Raw genomic sequence first — 23,097 nt, 5'->3', positions numbered from 1 at the left:
TGCCTCCACTGTTCTAAGACATTATGACCAAGAAAAACAGTAAAAGTCCAAGGAAGCAGAACAGAAGGAAAACAATGCTAAATAGGTATATAATGGGTTCTGCAATCTTTCTTGTAGGACAAAAATTATGAATGTTGCTGTTGTGACAGAACAAGTAAGATCACCTCCAGCCTCCCCAAAAATGCCCATGTCTGGATACTGTCTCCACATGGTCATTTTCACCCTCAACTGCAGCATCAAGTCTTTGAGGTTTCCAGTTCCAGGAAGATCCCGTACCAGACTGATAAAAATATGACACTGAAATATTAGTTGATGAAAGACTGGATTCAGTTTTGGAACCCCTAATGGTAACAAACTGAGATGGAAGCTTCAGAAACTCTTTCAAGTCTGCCAGGATCAAATGAGACAGGACAGGACATCTGGCATTAGAAGTAACCTTTCAGCACTAGAGATGCTGACTGGGCTTCATTCTTAACAGCCCATAAAGCAACAAACACAATTGCTTGCAGGTTTCTTGGCATTGGTTTTTACTGAAGGAGAAAGTGTCGGCCTGGAAATCTTGTGCTTCAACTTCAAAGCTGTGAATTCCTAAACTTTACCAAGCTGTGGTTAGAGACAGTATAAGGAAGACCCCTGCTCAGGGTGATCATTTTCCATGTAGTGGTTCATGAATAATCATTGACATGAGTTTTTTCTAGTACCAAACAATCCAATCTGGCTGCTGTGAGATTCACAACAGCTGTGGGCCCCTGGATTCAAGGTTGCAATTTTATGCCTCTTCCAATAGCAATTCTGAAATTTATACCACTCATCTTTTTTTGTGCAGCATTTATTGAATGCAGAAAATTGAGTATTTTTTAATAATATATTCCTAACCAAGGCAGTTAGAAAATCTCATACGGAATCTGGCCTTTTGAATTAAGACCAAATACTGGTTTTGGAGGTGCTGCCAAAAGGCCATACAGGCTGTCTTTAATGAATGAACAAGGAACCACTGACTATGTGAGTGAAAGAAACCCAGACCAACTGAACAGTCAATTTATCCACGTGGGTAAAAGCAACTATGAGTGACACAGAGTGCTCTCTGCAATACACACCCAGACACCAAGAAAGTGCGTGTCTCTCATGTGAACTGCAAAGGAAAAAAGCCTGTCCAGTCTCCTTTGACACACAATATGCACACCAACAGGATGAACATACACATGTGCTATAACCTGAAGCTAGAAATTACAATTGCTGCTATGATTAGGTTTTTTTCCAGTAAGCAAACACAATTGCACAAACTGCAGGCACAAGCATTTTTCTTCTCCATTAGAAACAGAAATTAATTCTTTCAATTTAACACAAGCCAAATATTTGTAGAATCAGATTTGCAGCTTTCTGTAAGCCATACTGAAATAGTTTCACTACCTCTGAAGCCTCTGCACAAGGTGTGACACCATGGTATCTGCAATGCCTGGACAAACCTCTTCAGCTAAATAAACTGCCTTCCTCAGTTCTTCTATGGAATCTGTGTTACCACCACACACTTCACTCTTCTCTTTCAACTGAAATGAAACCAGGAAGAAATATATTAATAAGATACTAATAAATATTTCTATACATAATATAACACAGAAGCTTGTCAGGAAGTGACTGTCAGAGTTCACAATGTCAGCATTTGACCTTCATCATACACCCTCACATACTGAAAACTTTCGTCAAGCAGAAGTTAGTCTTTGCAGTACTTCACAGGATGTCACTCATCTTCACACATCTCCCATCTTCACACATCCTTTTCAGCATGCTCACAGTCAAAAATACAAAGTATCCCAAGGAAAAAAGAGCAGTATTTACCCATAGCTGTTTGTTTCAAGATGTGCTTCCTATACTTACTTTAGTATACATACTTGCACACCTATACCTTATACACATACACTGAAGTAACTTTATCAACTTTTTAAATAATCATATCTTCATAAATTTTTCTCTTACCCTTCATGTATTCTTTTTCAAAGTTGTTTTTAAATATTTGGGGGAAAAGTAAGAAAAATATAAAACTCAGAATGGGAACAAAATACAGTTTTCAACACTGAAAGTCAAAAGTGAAATTCTTGACAATCTAGTCCACAACTGTATCTTGGAACAGTGAAAAGCTTGAAATTTGTAATAAGATAAATAGATAACACAGTGTTAAAAATAGAATGCTGCAATCCAAACATTTACACACCCTTTTCTTGTCATGTTCATTGCTTTAGACCAGCATGGCTGATGTTACTGCCATGCATATGAAGTATTGTTAGGAGCAAAATACAGATTTCAAAAGCAGGCACACATGAAAGCAAAGGGCACAGCTAAAACTTAACACAGCAAGTTCAAAATGGGTAGTAGCAACCTCAGGTGTCATTCACTAACTTTTTCAATTTTTTTCAGAGACATAAATCTTGGAGCTGTTATGTTTTAAAGCAGTAACTTACCTCTGCAAATAAAGGGGATATAACTGTAGACAGGCATTGGGATAGAGGCCTCTTTGGGATATCCTTTTCCTTTAAAGGAAAAAAAAAATCTAACCAATTTTATTTCTGAAAAAAAGCATCCTCATTGTATTCTAATTAAAGAGAAAATGGAGTTCCAACATGCTACACTTTATGAAAACTCTGTTTCCATATATGTAAAATATTCTACAACATACTATTCCAAAGCAGTGTGGAAAATAGAGGCTGAATTAAAATTTGAGATTGCAGCACCTCAAATACATGCAAGCTCAAAATTAGAAAGGGAAAAAAAAACCACAAACTGCTACAATCCCACTGAGCATGAACTAAATCATAGACATGCTGATATTTACTAGGTTCATCCCACACGATACAATATATTTCTGCAGAATTTTCAGAGCCAGCACTGCAACCACCTACTTTGGCCACACAGGTTGCAGAAAATACAAAGGAGACCAGTTCCTAAACATCCCTTGTTCTGGGTTAAGTTTGTTTTTCTTGGTTTGTTTTTTTTTTTTGGACACAGGCATATCCTATTCTTTGTTACATTGTAGTCTTTTTCCTTAAAAGACCAAAATGCCTTCTCCAGAACTCCAGCCTAGATTTTCACTGTACTGGTTTTAGTTTACTATACAGAAGGAAGATTTTAAAAATACAGTATGGCCTGGTCTTCCTCCAGTGGTTGTATTTCACAAACTAGATAAACATTTTGGTACATATTTTGTCAACTACAAAAAAGGACACATTAACAGAATGCCCAAACTTCAAGACTTATTCAGAAAGTTTTGTGAAAGGTAACCATAGAAAATACATTTTTCGCAAAAATTCTGGAAGTTTCACAATATAAATGCTTTTAAAGGCATAAAATAAAATCACCCCACTAAATTATTAAAGCAAGAATTATCTCCTTGTATTATAAAGTCAGTATTTTCAGCACCTTATTTCTTTGCAAGTCCAAAGGCTGGGCCGCTCCATTCTCTAGATTCTTGGGGTCTTTTTCTCTTATTGTAAAAATCCACTCTTCTGAATCACTCCCACCTGAAGCCTGACCATCTGCTTCACTTCAAGGGAGAGGGGGAAAAAAACAAAAATCAATAAATCAATTTTTATTACCTACACCTCACTGCTGATGTTCATTCAATATACATGCTAAACATGAAAACTACAGTAAAGACCAAGATCAGGATTCTGTTGTGCAGGCTACTACATATAAAGACAAGTATGAAAATTCAGGTAATTTATCTTTTGTGTAAATTAAGAAAATTAAACCAAGATACTTCACCAAATGTAAGAAAGTGAGGCATTACAGATTGAAAACATTTTCCCAAGTCACATCAACAAGTTACATGAAATGCTTTATTGCCATCTGAAAACTGGCTTTAGCAGAGTACCTCAAATCATTAGGGAAAGGGGAGGAAATTAGAAAACTTAATTCACTTTTCTTGCCTAGAAAAATAGGTAAGACACTGGAACTGTTGTCACTGGAAGACATGAAGCCATTAATACTGTAAACAAATACACAGCTGTAATGTCACTCAAGAAATAACTCGATGCTAGTCATTAGCATTGCAGAGAATAGTTGTGTCTTCTTTACTATGAGGTATTTCATCCATTTGTGAATAAATTGTGGCAATCTCTTCACTTGAATTTCATTTGCAGTGTTACTTGGCTGTTCAGCTTGAGACCTCCTGCTTGCAGAACAGCTGGCCCTATGCCTAGGAAGAACCAGGGACCCTACATATAAGAGAAGGTAGCACAGAATATGGACCAGAAGAGTTGTTCTTGGTGACTTTTACTTGCATGAAATCCCTGGCAACACTGAAATTAAGATTTCATTCGTTTACCAAGTCCACTAAGATGAAAAGCTGCAAGTAATAGAACACAGGAATATATGTGCTAAAAATAACTCCTTGGCTCCTCACAAAGGGTATGTTATAGACTCATCAAACTTACGTATCCGAGTCATCCGAACTGGAGTCGTCATGACTTTGCTCAGACTTCCACCTCTTGTGCCTGTCAATGAGGTCAGCCAAGTAAGACGTTTTCTTGGAGTTTCGTAAAATGAATTTGTGTTTTAAAAGCTCTTTTGCAGTAGGTCTCTTAAAAGAAAAAAAAAGAGAGGGTTGGGTTTTTTTTCCATGTTTGAGAGTGTTAAGTGACTCACTATAAAAACAAAGAAATCCAGAGTTTAGTCTTGATACAAATGAGATTTTAAATATATACCATATCTAAAAATATACCTGTCACTTATGTCACACTCTATTAGAAAAGCTGAATGACACTTATTCAAGCAATTCATGTCAACTAGTCAAGTTCTCTACTATAAACTGACAAACATGAAACTCACAAAGCTTGGGTCCTTGTTTAAGCAGGCCTCAACAAATTCTTTGAGGGATTTACTGAAGTTTCCTTCCAGCGTTGGTGGATTGTTCTTAGGAATGAGGAACAAAACTTTCATTGGATGTAATTCTGAATGAGGTGGCTCTCCTTTCGCAAGTTCTATGGCTGTTATGCCCAATGACCAGATATCTGCCTGTAAGAAAAATTGCTTTTAAGATTAGGTTGGAGAAAGAAAAGAAAGTGTTGGCTTGCTATTCTAGTTTAACCAGCAACACACATCTGCTTGCTCACACTGTCCCCTGGTGGAATGGGGGTAGGGGAGGAAGAGAATTTGAAGGGTAAGGGGGAGAAAACTTGTAGGTTATGAACAGTTTAATAATCGAAATAAAATAACAACAATAATGAATTGTGATGAAAATGAAAATAACAGAGAAAGAAATAAAACCCAAGAAAGGCAAGTGATGTAAGTGGAAACAGCTGCTCACCACCAACAAAAAGATGCTCAACCAGTCCCTGAGCAGCAGACTCCGGCCCACCTTCCCCCTGGTTTTATTGCTGAGCATGAGGCCACATGGTATGGAATATCCCTCTGCTCAGCTGGGATCAACTGTCCTGGCTGAGTCCCCTCCCAGCTCCTTGTGCACCCCCAGCATGCTCACTGGTGGGTGAAAAGCAGAAGAGGCCTTGACTCTGTGCAAACACTGCTCAGCAGAAAGGAAAACATCCCTGAGTTATCAACACTGTTGCAGCACAAATCCAAAACACAGTCACATACCAGCTTCTGTGAAGAAAATTAATTTTACCCCAGTCAAAACCACCACATTTGTAAAGGAGATTTTTAAGCTTTACTGTAAATAACTTCATATGTAAATTGGTGTTGTTACCATTTTTTATGTGATTAGCCACATAGCCCAAGTAAACAAGAGTTTCTTGGCTGTCTTCACTCTTCACTATAAAACAGTTCTACTAAGCAGAGTTTAAAATTTTTTGAAATCAATACTATTACACCAAAAAGCAATGGTAGAGTTGTTGTAAACTAGCATTTTATCTGCCATATTCAAGTACACTATGTAAATATGGGGTAAGTCTAAAATATTTACATAAAGGAAAATGTTTTAACTTGCACAAGATTTTTCCTCAACATAACTTTGCTAGTATAACCATCAGAAATTGAATACATTAGACTATAACCTTCCTGAGGTTTAACACTGTTCTTATATATCATTCCTATTCACAGACTAGAGAAATGCAGTCTTGAACACCAGTATTTAGCTTTTTGGTCCAAGTAGCCTCTGAAAGTTTTCACCATCAGAATGTGCTACTCTTTCTAGGGAATGCTGCCTCCCTTGATACAAATCCTATTGCAAATCTGACTGAAGTAATGTGAAATAATGCATTATAATTCTCTTATGTTTTGCTGAAATCACAGACCCAAAAGTCAAGAGAACAGATAATAAACCTGTCAGAAAGGTAAAAGAAAAAATTTTCACAGAAACATCTATTCCAAGGACAAGATACCAATTAAAAATATTTATGTTTTGGGGTTTTTCTGTTTCTTTTTAAGTGAAAGCAGAACAAAGACTTATTCTCAGGAAAACAGAAAAGATCCGACATGAGCTGTCTGGTTTCACTCCCAAACAGAGCATTTGGAATTTTGCCATGCTGTAAACAGATCTATTTCCAGGTATGGGACAGAGCAGAGATTTCATTTATCACTGCTGTCTTTACTAAATATCCCTCAACTGCCCCGTGGATTCTCATGGTTATCTTTGACTGACTTGTACACATCCATTCCACTGTCACAGCCACAGTGCCTGGCCCAAAACAAGCTCCTCCTTCCTTGTTCAGACAGTATCCTACTGTTAAGAGCTTAGTTACTTAATTTTGCAAGCAAGAATGAAAAAAAAAAATCAGAGTCAATTAGCACACCGTCGAATTTATGAAATGCCATTTTGTTAGCCCACGTTACAGAACAGTTCCTGAGCACAAAGAATTACATAAGCACATGAGCCCCGAGTTTCATTTGTCTTAATAAGCACATTAGCAGCTAAGCTCTCCTCAAGCCTAATTGTGAGTAACCTCCCTGTAGCAGGAAAGCTTTTCTTGGTTACAAAATAAAAATGTCACCTGCGAAGATGAGTCTTCATTGTAATAACTGAGCATTATTATTTCCAATTTATTCAGAGTTTTAGTTTCTCAAGAGGGAAGTGTTAAAGCCACATAAATGGACAGATTTTCTTCTGCCAGACTTTTGGTCCCAGGTGGAGCATGTGTATATATAAGTATAAACATCAAATTTACATGTGTATGAGTGCAGAGATACCCCCTTGCACACACACATATGTCTATAAATACTTCCGTTTTCCCTCGTGTATTTTTAACTGTACTGTTAGTGACCTTCCTCTACAAAAATGAACAAAAAAGTGCAAAAACCATGGCTGCACACTAGACTCTTTGAAGTCCAAGATGGGTTTTGGAACCCATTCGTGTTGAAAACATCAAAAATAACTCTGGAACCTCTGGAACCATATCCTCCCTTTTCACAGATAAGAAAGGAAGTACCAATTGCATGTGTATCCAATTAGGCATTTCTAGGATGCACTTGACTGTGACAATGAAACACCAGAACAAGCACAAATGAGTCCTCCAAACGGAGAGGGATAAGCATGACCTTAGGAAGTGGTGACACTACATTATCATTAAGTTTTATCACATGATGTGATTTTTAGAGTTTCAGATCTTGAACAAAAATTCTACTTCTTCTTTCAAGTTCAGATGACAGTCAGCAAGTCACTGGTAACTACTATTTACTGCAGTACTGCCATAAGCCTTTCCTCTTCTAATCTAATGAGTAAAATTCAATCTGGCTTTGAAGCTCCTGTAAGTCAAAGAAAACAGTCTATGTGCAAGAGAAAGCCGTTTTCAAATTAAATATCTATTTTTTACTGTACAAGTTTTATAGTAGAAAGAACAAAGAACTTGGTATGTGAAAAATGAAGCAGGTTAAGAAAACAGGTTTTCATATAAGACAGGAATCAAAACAGGAAGCAGAAGCACTGCCAAAAACTAGAGCCCTTTCAAGCTTTTATTGGGAATCCCTCATCAAGTATCCAAGACTCTTATGTCTATGTGACATTGCAGACAGGAACAGCCAGAATGGAAAATCTAAGGGCTGAATCATGCTTTGTCCAAGTGATCATCATTCCCAGGAGCCAAACCTCAAAAAAACAAAAACAAAAAAAACCACAACCCCAACCAACCAAAACAAATAAACAAACTAAAAAACCCCTACAAAAATAGATGAAGGAAAAAACCACCAACCACCATTCAAAAAACTGTACTCAACTTTAAATTGGGAATTTGGAGTCATTTAAGCTTCTAGAGGCTCTACAGTGTTTTGCTTGTTACAGCCTCTTTACAGAAAGATATCAAATAGGGAATTAAGCAATACTACAGCCTAGACCAGAGTCAGCCAAGTCCACTTGGCAAGTGCAGATGGGCAAGGAAGATGAGCTCAGGGAAGAACATAAGGAAATACTACTAATTATCATAAAGAAAGCTGATCTTAATACAAGTGAGGCTTGAGGGTGACCTTTGTTTCGGACATACAGCTGCTGCAGTAGATCATGGGGTTGGGCAAAGAGCCTTCCCTGATACCATGGGTGTCCTGCTGAGCTAGCCAGGCCATGTGGCAGGGAGAAGGCAGGGGCAGCAAAGAGCTGTATATGTACCTCAAACAAATGCATAAAAGCATAAAAAGCAAAAAAACCCCAAGCAACCAACAGAATGAACTTTGAAAAAAGCAATAGGCTTGAGCTGGCTTTAATGCACATATTCCTCCCTGGCAACAAGGGACACACAGTGCCATACTGGTGAGAATACGAGAACAGGAATGGAATCACATTTCTGCTGTGACCCAACCATGTATTACAATTGATATATTGTGCTTGTGTTGAGATTTCAGTACGCTGATGTGCCACTCTGTTAAATCAAAATCCTGGGCATAGATGAATTTGGTATTATAATTAACACCCCCTGAATGGCAAATCTGAAAGAATATGGTCAGAGTAGCACAGACCAACACGGCACATTCTGCCAGAGATGAGTAACAGCACTTTCAAATGACACTTTCAGAGCTACCAAATCCATATTCTTCAACTGAGTTGCTGGCTATTTTTTCTAAAAACAAGTGGAAGAGTTCTAACATTTTGTAGATATTTGCTCTCTTCTACTTTTAAACAGCCAAAAATACTCATCAATAGAGTGGGCTAAAAGGTGATGGGATGTACTCGTGAATACTGCCATTACTTCTTGCCATCTGGGCTGTCTTAATAAACTAGGAAACTTAAACTTTGGATACAAATTAGGAAATCTTTCCTCACCAACAGCTTTTAGCTGCTGGGTGTCATCTAAACACACCCTCATGTAGACACAGTGAAAGTTACTAGCTACAGTCTGAAGACCAACCTATGTAATTCAAGTTAGAAAAAGGAAGAGACTTTGGTAGTGCCTTGAAGTACCTTACCTTTGAATCATATGCTGATTGCTTTATTACTTCAGGTGCCATCCAAAATGGTGTTCCCACAAAAGTATTCCTCTTTATCTGTGTATCTGTTAGCTGTCCTGCTACTCCAAAATCTGCCAGTTTTACTTCCCCTTGTTCAGACAGCAATACATTAGCAGCTGGAATAAAGAAGAGGAAATAGCAAAAATGAAGACATTTGACACCATTTGACAATGTATGGGTGCTCATTTAGGCTGCATGAGTTTTTCTGATATTCTTTCAACACAAACGAAAAAAACAATTTACCTTTAATATCTCTGTGGATTTTCTTTTCTGAATGCAAGTAATCGAGTCCTTTGAGTATCTCCCTCAATATTGTAGCAATCTGGGTTTCATCAAGTGAGCCAGGTTCTAACTAGAAGATGCAAGAAATGTTTAAATATGTATAAAAAAGGGAGAAACAGAGAACAGAAATAACACTATGACTATAAAAAGAAACTACTTTTTCTGTCACCCATCAAAACTTCCAATTTTCTAGCTTCATAACGTGAGACAAACCAGAATATTATTTTAAAAAATACATAATTCTAAACTAAGTGGCCTAATGAATAACAGGCAAAGAAATCATTTATCTAAAATACTACTTAAAGTTTGTTAAGAGTGCCATAAGGACAGAGTCTCAAGTTACTGCTTTGTGGTCAGGTCATAGATATAACTATGCCTTTGAAAAGCATCCGACTGTTAACATTACACTGAACTTAGATGTGCAACTCCACAGACCCTATGTGGACCCAAATCTCAAAGCCTGAGCAAGAACCTAAGGCATATAAGGTACTACATCAAGCAGTCTATGATTACATACTGCACTGGATTTTGAGAAACTCTCTAAAACACAACTCAAACTGATAGGCTGAGAGAACGTTACATATTTTAAAAAGTTAACTTTTTTCATGTACTACTGGAAATATAAATCTGCTAATAAAGATTCCAAGTAACTATTCTTATGAGAAGAATCAGTAGTGTTAGGTGATCCCAAAGATCTTTACATCTGATATGAATTCTAAAAGTGATAATAACACTAAACAGACAGAGGAAAGATCACTACCCAGAGAGACTCCTTAACCAATAAGGGCATCTCAAGAAAGACTTTGAAACTTTGTGTCCAACAATTAATACTAGAAATATTCCAGTATTCTAGTTTACTCCACAATAGCACTCACTGAAGTACAATCAATAAGTTGTATCTTAAAGCTTCACTCTGTGAGAATGAAAGCATTTCAGATAAGGATTTTCAGATAAAAATTAAAAATAGTCCATCCCTCAGAAATCCTCATGCATAACAACAGAGGCAATATTTCAAGTTAACGCAGACGATGCATTTGCTTTATCTTTGCAGCTTTAGTTACAATCTTTTTTGCTTTTCCTTAGCTGTGATAATACACACGGTATTACCACTACCCAAAACCCACTCAGACATTCTCAAAGCTTTGCTCCAGCCAGGCTGTGAGCACCAGCATGAGACTTGGTAACATGACACAGCACAAATAGGGGAAGGCCTCGTATGTCAGATTCAGCTCACCTTAGTGAGGAGGAATTACTGAAAACAGACTAAATCTGGGAACACTGGCACTTGTACCTCAATCACAGACTTGAACTATACTCAAAGTTGAACAAAAATGTACATGTAGTTGCATTATATGTACTTTTTGTTCTGGATTTTTAAATCATCCAGTGCATACTCAAGTACAGAAAACACCAAGCTAGCACGGCATGTCTGCACTCTGAGCATGGAATTAAGGGTCCCCATTAATTCTTGCCTCAAGTATTAAAACATGACAAAGCATGCCAGATTCCAGTTGAGAACCATAATGTACATGTTAGAACTAGGAGAACATGCACCAGCACATAAACGGTGCTTAATAGACCCTTAAACGATTATTTCAGTTCTGTGGTGCAATTTCTTCAATAACATTTTAAGATGTGAACAAGGACTTTGTACTATTTTTAGGCAACAAACAGAGAATAAACACATGGTCATCACCCAAATGAAATGTGTGTGATGAAAAAAAAAGAGAAGAAAATACGGTAACATCTGTTTTCATTTTGCTCTTTTATGCCTATACAGAAAGTAATAAATAATTTCTAAAACCAAACCCCATTTCTAATTGCTCTTCTGTCAGGAAGAAAAAATGCTATCACAGTAATAAATAAACTTTTTTTATCATATCTTTACATGGAACATTACAAATTTTTACACAACCATAGAACTCCTAACAGATGTGGAAGCTAAAGGTATAAATGGGTTTGAAAACACACAACTGCAGGAAGACCATGTTTAATACCCCCTTCTGTCTTCTGGATGTCACCACTGGAAACCCTTTACACTGACCTTGTTCCTGTCACTCTTTCCCCAAACATCTATCAGTTGCCCCATTTGACAACTGCAAACTCTGCTGCAAAGACATTCTGCCTCAATTTGTAGAACAATTTTCACATACTTAAAACATCCATTATTATTTCTATAATAGTATTTTTTAAATCCACAATAAACATAAGATGATGTGTCATTTGGGAGGGGACTTGGGTGCTTTTTAATAGCTAAAGTTAATGTCAGCATCCAGTCACAGAAAACAATCTGCACTGACCCTTCTGAATTCCCATTCAAACCTGGGTACTCCATCCCAGGTGCAGAATGAGGCACTTGCTCTTGTTAAATTTCATGTGCTTCGTGATTGCCCAGCCCTCTGGTCTATCCAGAGCTCCCTGCAAGCCCTCTCTACCCTCCATGGAGTTCATAGCTTCTCCTATTTCTTTGAAATATTATTTTTAATACCAGCCGAAATTGCATTTCTGTCTGTTTAGACTTCAGAAAGACTTCAAACAGGGAACCTTTTGTTTACTTGTTTGGGGGAGGGGGTGGTGAGAAAGATATATAAAAATGTATAAACTAAGAAGAGTGGTGGTGGCAGAACTAAAAAAAGCAAAAAACTATTTTCAGGCACTAGTGCTTCTGGCTGACTGAAGATTAGCATTCTATGTTTATATCCTGCTTCCAATATTATGTTGCTTAGTTCCCTTCCATTTACACAAATAATCAATCACGCCTCACGGAAAATAACATTTTTCTGGCATTGACAAATGCTTTTCTCCTTCATTGAAAGTGAACATTGCCACAGCCAAATGACCTATTATAGTTTCCAGAATTATAAGGTAGGAAAACAATTATGTGAATTAAAGTAACAAAAAAACCATGCAGAATTTACTTACTAGATCAAGGGCAGAGCCTCCACCTAAATATTCCATTATTATCCATAGTTTTGTATCCTGCAAAACAAAAAAACCAATAAAAACGTATTAAGGTAAAAGAAAAAAAAAGTAACTTAAGTGAATGGGATTTATTCTGGCTTTTTTGCTGAAGAAATTAGCTGTAGTTTTGAAACACCCCTAACATTTAGTTGTTCCTCAAAAGTATCTTTGGATTATTTACTCAAGAGTGTGTTCATCTCTGTGCATGCATGTTTTCAATTTAATTCTGTTCCTCTAAATTAACAAGAGGAAAGCTACTTCCCATTTCCCAATGGGTAACACAGAACTCTGAAGTTCATTACTTCCAAACAACTGATGCATACCTCGTGTCACACTCAAACTCACTCCAGGTGCCTCTCTTTTGTACTGATACTACTAGAATATAGACAGTATCTGGGGAGAAGAAACTTCTCTTTAACCTCTACAAAAGAGTCAGGCAGCAGAAGGAAACCTCTTGCCTTTGTGCTGACTAGAACCAGCCAAGTATTTTGAGCATATTAACTCCCAAGAGCCATCCACCTCTGTATTCTTATCACATTTCTTTGTGCATTTTTCCAAGTGTCTTCTGAGACAAGAAAGATACTGACAGAGGCCACTCCGTGAAAATGGAGGAGAATGCATTTTCATTTTAAAATCCCAATTATGGACATTCCAAATATCAAATAGTAAGTGTTACATATAACATATTTCCTTTCCTTACAAAATATTATCTCAATTTTGTTGACTATCTTTGTTTGTACAGATACCTCAAAATATTTTCTTTAGTAAGCTTCATTTCTGTCTGGTTTGAATTGAATTCTAATTTATTCTTCATATTTCTGCATTGTTTCATTTTCTTGAATAGTCAAGTAGGTTTCCTCCACTAATGCTTATGCATCTGTTATATGGTATAGAATTTTCCACAGTTGTGTTCAAGAAAGATGAAGCAAAGTAGTAATAAAGGTTGTTTAAGATGACTATAATAATTTACTAGCTTCAGCTAGTAAAAGCTAACAACAACATCAAGCTGCTATATTCCTAAAGAAAAGTTTGGTGCATATTACAGGACTGTTTAACACAAGATACACAATACACTGTGCTAAGAAAGAGACTGGACCCAATCGTTTCTTTCCACTCTTCGCAGCACCTTTTTCCCAAATACACAAAGAGAAGCAGTAGTCAGCTTTTCCTTGCAGTACCAGCCTTAATACACACAATAAAGCAAAGCCACAAATCTACCACGTAGCCATTCAAGTGAAATTGCTGCATAAAACACACTGGTGGTTTAGTGTTTTTTTAGACTATCAAGTTATTTTAAGCTTTGTTAGTTTCAACTCTATGGTATGTACCAAACTTTCACAAGACCTCTAGCATAATAATATAGATATCTCCCAGAGCAAGGAGTACATAAATAGCAACAATATTCATTTACTTTGTCCTACAGAATAAAACTTCCTGTAAAAATAATGGCTCACAGCCAGGGCAGCTGACTCGGAATTCTCATCTATAAGGATGGATTCAAATTTTTAGAGAAGTGGTAAATGTACTGCAGGACATAACTTCTCCTAAATCCTGAGGGATTAAAATTTTAGTTCTTAGGACTCACTTAAGTATTTTAGTCATTACTATATCTATAGTTCCACTGCATCCACCTTCTCTTTGGACTCAGAATGCACCTGCTGTAGGTAAATGTGCATTTTTCCTACCTCCAGTTACACATACCATACTATTTTTAGATAAGACCCTGGATTAGAGTTCCTTCATCATCCACTATTTTTAACACACAGATTCAGCTAAATTTAGATACCTTTCTTCAGGAATCAAGTCATGCTATTTCACAAACACAGTCTTGTTAAAAATATTTTAAGAGAGCCAGAAACACATTTTTTAGGGAGAAAGACTAATTTAAAAATATAATCTATCTCAGTATCTGCAGACAACATCCTGATAGTGCTTACTTACTGCAGACATCACAAATATTCCAAGAACTGTAACTCATCTTGACAGAGTCCCTTACAGTACTGAAATACTTGTTTTTCTGCTAAAAGTTTTTCATACTTTTCCTGTCCATTCAAGGCTCCAGGTCCTAGCAGTTCCAGAACAAGAACATTTCTGAGATGTGTCTTATAGTGAGTCATCCTAAACTTCATCAAAATGTTGTATTTATATTTTGGTTCAGTCTGATAAAATGTGATTAAAGCTACATGAAATTTCCTGAATATTCAAAACTTGCACTTCATTTTAACAGTAACTTAAACACAAACATGTCAACTGCATCACTACATCCTAGTTCACTGGAAATGCCCGCATGGGAAAGAACAAGGTAAAGGAAGCAAATAAACCCCTTGACCCAAATATCCACACCACCTCACCTAGAGGTCAACAAGAGATGCATCTTCCTTTTTCTACTATCTCAATTATCTCATAGATTTCAAGAGCTAACAACTCGAAATAAGATATAATTTCCCAAAAGAGGAACTCTCTAGAATGCTAGGTACCAAATTCTCCAGCTGAAAATTAGAAATTAGAGGTAGAAAATAACTAAAAAAAAGTTTAAGAATGTAATTTTAATTACATAGTTACACAATTACACTACTACACGTTATATTACTCATAGTCCTTTAAAATAATCATTTATCATTTCAGTTATTTTTCTAGTTCAATTACTCTTTGCTCTTGAAACTTTCATCAGCTGCCTGAGGCCACATGTCTGAATTTACAATACAAAAGCTATTGATCCAGTAAACTCAGTAATTCTACATTTTAAAACAAGTGATGTATGGAAATACAGTTAAAATACACACACACACACACACACACAACTGTATCTGTATCCCAGTGCAAACCTAAGTAATAGCAATCTATTACAATTACGGCATCTTTTTATCTGGACCCTTATATTCAAAGTTATTTTTAATTCTCTATGGTCCCCCTTTGCCTCAGAAGTATTACTGAACTTCATTGATGGTTTTGGGGTTTTATTTTTAAAGTTTTCATCATTCATATGAAGTATCTGAACACATTCATATGATGTACCCAAATAGATTTAATTACTATGGTAGCAAATCTTACTATCACCTTTCCCTAATTCTTGCTGGAATTTTTTTTTTAGCTTTCTTATACAGAATCTGCATACACTGCGTAACAAGAAGATGCAAATAAATCCGTTTGGTGAGACAGCTGTAATGAATTTCTCAATATGTATTTCATCTTAGAACCAACAAGCTATATATACCAATTTTATGTCTGGGGGGGCTTGAATGCTAGGTATCCCCCAAAAGCACTCTGTCACTTCCTTTCTCACATGGATATGGGAGAGAGAATACCGCAAAAGGTTCATGGGGTGAGGTAAGGACAGGGAGAGAACAACCTCCAGTTGCCCTCATGGGCAAAGCAGACTAAAACTGGGGACATCATTTTAGTTTATTACCAGTCAAATCAGAGTAGAACAATAACAAATAAAACCAAATCTTAAAACCCCTTCCCCCTGGCCCCTTCTTCAGGGGCTTGAATTTCACTTCTAATTTTCTCCACCTCTTCCCCACAGTGGAACAGGGAGATGGGGAATGGGGATTGTGGTCAGCTCATCACACATTGTCTCTGCCACTCCTCCCTCCACAGAGGGAGGACTCCTCACGCTTCTCCCCTGCTCCCAAAGGAGACAGTCCTTCATGGACTTCTCCAAGGTGAGTCCTTCCTTCCCACAGGCTGCACTTGTTCATGAACAGCTCCAGTGTGGGTCCCTCCCATGGGGTGCAGTCCTTAGGAGACAGCCTATGAGTCTCCCACAGGGTCACAAGTCCTGTCAAACCTGCTCCAGAGTGGGCTCATCTCTTCATAAGGCCAGAGGTCCTGCCAGGAGTCTGCTCCGGTGTGAGCTTCCCACAGGGTCCCAGTCTAACTTGGGCACATCCCTGTGTGGGTGGTGTGGGTCTCCTCCATGGGCTGCAGGTGGATCTCTGCACACCCACTGAATCTCCATGGGCTGCAGTGTCACAGCTGCCTCACCATGCTCTGCACCAGGGGCTGCAGGGGAATCTCAGCTCCAGCATTCGGAGCACCTCCTCCCCCTCTTCTCCACTGACCTTGGTGTTTGCAGAGCTGTTCCTCTCACTTATTCTCACTCCTCTCTCCAGCTGCAGTTGTGCAGTTTTTTTCCTCCCTTCTTAAATGTGTTATCCCAAAGGCACTGCCATAGTCGCTTACAGGCTCAGCCTTGGCCAGCAGCACATCCGTCCTGGAGCCAGCTGGCACTGGCTCTACGGGACTTGGGGAAAGCTTCCAGCAGCTTCTCACAGAAGCTGCCCCTGTGGCCCCCCCACTACCAAAACGTGGCCATGCAAACCAGAGATAATGCCTTCTAACAACAGCACAAGGCCAGCACAGCACTACTATCAATTGACTTTGGCATCACCACAGCAACGGGCCTCCTTCTTTCCCGAGTATCTCTGGCATGCTTCACATTCCCCAACACCTATTGTCACTTTCCTTTTTAAAGCTGCCCAAATTCTTTTTTTTTGCTTGAACTTCTCACCCTCTTCGGTATATATCCCCCTTTTTCTCACAAACAGAATTCCAAAAGCACTAAATTTTCTTCCATAGCCGAGATTAGTAATTATATATTACACATAGCCACTTATACTTTCAAGAAGATGATACATTTATATCCTGACACCAGCAAGATTCAGTGCTCCATTTCAAGATCTGAAACAAGACCAGTTTTCTTTTTTTAAGCATCAGCCACAACACAGCATTGAATCTTCTTCAAAATACATGAAGCCATGGTGAGTCATCCATCCAAATTTAGGATTATTATTTCTCTATAAACTTAGATGAGCAGATTAATGAGGGCACATGGAACATTTCCTTTTTCACAGCAAGAACAAGAGGTTTTCCTCTGACACCATGAAACTGAGGAAAGGAACAGCTTTGGAATCTAGAAAAAGCTCTGTTAAGAGTCTCTGTAGATCATTTCCAAACTATGGTTGCTCTTCTTGAGGTCTGACTTCTGATTTTAACTCCGGAACCACAGAAAACCTTACAGCAGCAACTTCAGCTCTAATGAAGTTTCCTTTATCAAGTTACTTCTATACCATGAAAGTACTTGCAAAATAAGTGCAGACACAGTAGGTAAAGAATTTCTAGTATGTAAAAATCAAAGACTCTACACTGGAGAAAAGGCCATCCACCAAAAAACTCCTACAGAGTCTCAAAGGTACATTTTAAACTGAAATTTGAGGAGTACAGAAGACTTACAGAAACAAGTAATCAAGATTAACATGTTTGTTTGTAAGTCCTTACAAAGTTAAAAAAAATCTGAATAAACATGGGAGAGGCCTACCTTCAGAGATGCTTCATATTTCTTTTATGTGAAGAACATACACATTTCTTAGCACAATGATATTATACACGACAGACCAAGCTAAAGCAATCAACAAAAGCATGTACCGAGGAAATTGTTTCTAAATCTCCTTTCTTGTGGGAAGGAGAGACTGCAGAGGAAAATCTAACACAATCACAAAAGAGAAGGACTGGAAGGACTCTGAAGTAAGTGCACTGAATGACCTGTGCAATTTGAAAACTGTAGTAATAACAGTAAGCATATGTTTGTTTTAAAGTGAAATAAAATTCGCCCACGCCTATTGTGAGAAAGGGAATTTCCCAACCTGAACTCATTGTGAGAAAAGGTATTTCCCACCTTAAATTTATGGTAACAATTAGCACCAGAAGAAAGTGTATTTATAAACATGTGTAAAAAGCTTGTTTAGTTATGGACACAAGCCGTGTCCAAATTCCACTGAGAATCTCTATTTGCAAGCTTTTAAATATATATGAACAATTACAAGCTAGAAATAATATATTTGATTGACATCACATAATAGATTTTCTAAGTTGATCTATATACTGAAATTTTACCATCACTGGATTAGGAGAAAAACACAGAATATTGAAAAACTAGAAGACACAACCTCAAGTGATCTGAAAAGAACAAACTAGGACCAAAACTGATATTCACTGCACAACATGATGTAAGATAATTTGTTTAATAAACATTTCAGTTATGCCAAAGTAATAAGGGCCAGGAAAAGACTCTGATATTTAAGTACTGGTATAAATTTAGTATTAATATTCATAATTCTCCAAGCATAAGAAACCAGATTAAAAGAACCTTGAAATACACAATGCACACAACAGGGTAACTTCTCTAAATTGCATTCCTGGTACAAGTTGTTACCATTACATGGAGATTTGTCTTCTGTAACTCTGTATTTAAAAACCCATAGAAGCCTGACACGTGTAGCAATCAGAAGTTTTTTAAATTCTCACATACTAATTCTTAAATGCTTGACTTTAAAAACAAGATGCAGACATCATGGATCTTGTCTTCCATATCTACTGTAAGCCACCTTTCCAACTGATTCCCTCCATTTTTGAAAGAAAGAAGGATATTTTCAGGATCTATTCACCCTTGTGCTTTTAACTGCATCTGAAGTCGCTGCTGTTCGTCAAAGCCACCAGGTGGCAGAATCATGTAATGCCAAAGATGCTTTCATCCACCCCACACCCCCAAAAAAAGAAGGGCCTGCCCCAAAACAAGCCATGTAACCCACCGAAGAAGCACAAAACTACCTGTCTAAAATGAATCTGAAAACATTTATCACTCTGACACCCTTCATAACAAGAGGAAGAATGATTAGCCAGAGAAATATATCTTAAAGGATATGATAATTCATATACCTGAATTCTTCAAAGTGCCTTCCTTTCCTCACAGTCATCAAGCACAGCTTCAGGCACCATCTTATTTATTCACCCTCTCCTTTCAATACCAAGTCACAACTGTAGTCACTATCTCATTATACAAGATGAAGAACCCCAGTATTTGAGGTGTCATTATTTATTAACACACATGGACATTGGGAGATTACATACAAAGATACAGATCGAGCACAAAAAAATTACATTTGGTATGATGCCATAAATGATGCATTCAGGCAGCGACAGGAAATGGCATTTACATATTTGTGGTTCCTGCTCCCAAAACTTTCCACAACACTAAAGGTCACCAACTGTCTCAAATCTGAAAACATGTATCAAGAAGTACCAAGATCTCCAAAATATTGTAAATGTCCTTTCCCTGGAGCTCATACTATCATAACAATTAAACATATACAAGAAAATAATTATTTAAGGCTTTAGAGAAGACACCTATGAGTTGATGTATTGCCATTAGATCCTTGAAATTCATCGGGATTTGCAAACTTTCCAACAGCTGACTGTTCAATTTGTAGACCCACAGATTATTATTAGAACAGATACCAACTGCCAAAATTGAGTTCTTCAGGAGTAACTACAGGGTGGCTATTACTGTTATTCAGCAAATGAACAATTTTGCTAAGGAATACAATTCAGATCTACTTCATGGACTCAATTCTTGTCATTTTTTGACTAATTATAAATGTTACATATATATCTACACATACACACATATTATATATTTTTGGCTCAATTTACATCTAATCAGAACTACACCCAGTGCTGCCATATGTTGACAGCATAGAATGAGGAGCGTAACACTATCTGCTCTTTCGCTCCATTCTTCTAAGTACACAATCCTTGGAAAGGGACAGAAGGTAAGCAATGCATCCCTGAACTTCCAGCAGCCTATCCAGATGCCAGTCTGATTGCTCAATGCCATAGAATAATTCTTTCAACAGCCAGCAAGGATGTGACAAAGGATAGAATCACTGTTATCAAAAGTCAGATATTCAAATTAAGTTTCTCCAAAATTTGAACACTATAGGTACCCAATTCTGTTAGTGTAAGTAGTAAATAAAGTCCTTTCCACTGCAAAAGGAAATGAGAAAATGCAAATGCAAAACCAAACTCTAGTATTTTCTAAAGACACTTGTTTCAAAGCACTTGAAAGTCAGATGGCATGGAAAGACAATTGTTGGTTTCAAAGAACAAGAGAAACTATTTTGAGAAACAACACTACACATACAAAGGTTTTCTTCTTGGCCACCAAAGACATTCTCTGGATAAACTGTCCTCTCCCTCCCCACCCTGACACAACTAACAATCCATGTCTTAGAGCAGAATCTTCAAGTACTGTCCTGTTTTCTTAGAAAGGTGAAAAATAACTAATTCATGGTGTCTGTTGGTGTTTCAGTAATCTTTAACCTTGCAAATTAATATACCACCTAGGGGTTTTGAGGTGTAAGAGGACCAAGAGCAGATGCTATGAAATACAGATTAACTATTAATCAAGAAAGTATGACTAATGATCTTGCCATTCCAAAGTAAATCATCTCATATACTACTAAAGAAAACAGTTAAAATTGATTTTGCTTTCTAAATGAATGATTGAGTTCTACTATCAATTTGAAAGGCTCCAAAGAGAAAGAATGTTGCTTTGAACATCAGCTTTCTCCAGGAAAAACTGACAATAACTAGATTCACCTTTAAAAGGAATTCTTTAAGTATTTCATGAATTCCAGAGCCTCCAAATAATATAACACTTCCTGCCTGTAGCTAGGTGTCTCATTTTACAGAAGCAATGTCCATCAACAGACACTTTTAGACTAGAAAGCGGTCTAGCAATTCTCAGTCCTGTTTCTACTCTTCCTTGCTGAATTCCTAGAGAAGCAGGCATAAGACCAAATTTATTTTAAAATATCCCCCCACAAAAAACCCAACCAAACCAACAACAACAACCGAACAAAACCCCCCCCAAAAAAACCCCCACAAACAAAACCACCTCCACTTTCACTGACAGTAAAGGGAGACCAAATGAAGGAAAGGAAAGTTGCCTTTGTTTCCTTCTCATCTGCTCACAGGGAGGGCAATCCATTAATAAACTACATCTGTAATATAGTTTGTCTTAAAGGAAGAGAATGAACCCAGTAATATTTACTGCAGTGCACTACTGCTCATGCCAGCACATTCAGTAATGTCTTGTAGAGATAAGAAAGACGTGTCAGAATAATTCCCAGCAAAAGATCTGCAGTTTTCTAAAATATTCCTTCTTTGAAGTTGATTTTTTTTTGCCTTTTTGAACACCAGAAGAAGGCGTATAGAAATAAGACACAGTGATAAGATTGCATATTAAGAAAAAAATTTCAAATTCCTAGAGTTAAACAACATAAGAAGTGTAGAAGATTACAAAAGAAAATTTTCCAGCAAAACTAAGGAAGCTGACTACTGTAAAACAATCATAGAATAACTGAAGAATAAAACCACCAAACACAAAAAAAATCCTCCAACCTATAAAAACCAACAACCAAGCTTCTTTTGAACACAGTCAAGCAAAACTCAAGCTGATTTGATCTATCAGCAAAGTCAGGACCTATAAACATTTCAATTATTCAGAATATCCATGGGCAAATCTCTTCCCCATATGTAAGTGTAGAATTAGGCATGATGTTATTTTCCAGGACAATTCACTTCTTTACTACCTCAATATATTTAAGTTACAATCTACAGACCCTTTATGCTTATGTGGTAGAGCCCAGTAAGAATGGCTAGATGGTGGGTATTAAAAGGGCTCTACATAATCAGATACCTCTTACTGAGGTTTAAAGAAGTCACACTAACAGCTAAGTAATATACTCTCATCATAAATGGAAAAAACAAGGCAAAATTTTACAGGACTTACTAATAGATAAAGCTTAAATGGTCTGAGTACCAACTACACTCTCCAAATCCACACCCTTAAAAAAAAAATAAAAATAGTACTTGTTCAGCAAACACATGAACATCTTCACTAATGGTCTATTACATGCCCAAATATTCCCACTAAAAGAAAAAAAAAAAGAAAAAAGAAAAAACCCAACACAGCAAAACCCCTAGAAGGTTCTTCCTTATGATGCCAGTCATATTCTTAGCTTTCATATATAAGAATATACTGGAATATATTATTATATATATACACATATATAAAATATACATGATATATATAATATACTGGAATAAGAATGTGAAAAGAAAGATCTAGAGCTGAGTATTCATACAATTCACCTGATTTAGGTGGAGAAGGGGTGGAAGTCACCCCTGGAAAGTCTGCTTTTGCAAAAAAACAAATTTTAAAAAGCTACCATGGGCATTCTGTGTTTAAATTTATGATATCAAAGTAAACTTCTGTTTATTTTAAATTGCTTTCTCCACTAAATTACTTTTCCATAGGCATTTGGAAGACTGTGCTTCATGTAGGTAGCATCTCTAACATGGAAAAATAATTCCTAAGGACATATTTCCCTCAAGGAGAATAAAATCCAGTAATTTATTTCTACAGAACTTTTCTGGAATAATGCTCACTAGAAATTCAAGCACACAAAGAGTTAGGTGGAAATCATCTGGATATAAAGTGATAATTCAGAAATCTATTTTAAAAACAGGTTTAAAACTGTGCTAAGTAAGCAGTGTTTGGTTTGGATTTCTTTTTGTTCTTCCTCCAACTTGAACCTTAACGGTCATGAATTGAGAAAAGCTCAAGTT

General features: G+C 37.1%; 1 protein-coding gene across 7 annotated transcripts in view; it reads right to left on the bottom strand.

Moving 5' to 3' along the window:
- Window positions 1-23,097, bottom strand: part of STK24 (serine/threonine kinase 24) — a 53,461-nt gene that overhangs the window by 3,932 nt on the left and 26,432 nt on the right. For 4 of the 7 annotated variants that reach the window (XM_069008050.1, XM_069008058.1, XM_069008102.1 and 1 more), the window contains 8 exons: window positions 12,586-12,642; window positions 9,625-9,733; window positions 9,340-9,497; window positions 4,822-5,007; window positions 4,428-4,573; window positions 3,412-3,535; window positions 2,457-2,525; window positions 1,411-1,547 (listed from right to left, as the gene is read on the bottom strand). In XM_069008050.1, the coding sequence (XP_068864151.1) occupies window positions 1,411-1,547; window positions 2,457-2,525; window positions 3,412-3,535; window positions 4,428-4,573; window positions 4,822-5,007; window positions 9,340-9,497; window positions 9,625-9,733; window positions 12,586-12,642 (986 nt within the window). Of the gene's footprint in view, window positions 1-1,410; window positions 1,548-2,456; window positions 2,526-3,411; window positions 3,536-4,427; window positions 4,574-4,821; window positions 5,008-9,339; window positions 9,498-9,624; window positions 9,734-12,585; window positions 12,643-16,414; window positions 16,570-16,688; window positions 16,758-23,097 lie in introns of those variants that run through there. The other 3 variants (XM_069008084.1, XM_069008091.1, XM_069008065.1) reach the window with 3 other exon arrangements.

Source organism: Aphelocoma coerulescens, chromosome 1 (genome assembly GCF_041296385.1).
Source record: "Aphelocoma coerulescens isolate FSJ_1873_10779 chromosome 1, UR_Acoe_1.0, whole genome shotgun sequence".
In the NCBI taxonomy this organism is placed as follows: Eukaryota; Metazoa; Chordata; class Aves; order Passeriformes; family Corvidae; genus Aphelocoma; species Aphelocoma coerulescens.
This window is presented reverse-complemented; position numbering and strand designations above follow the sequence as displayed.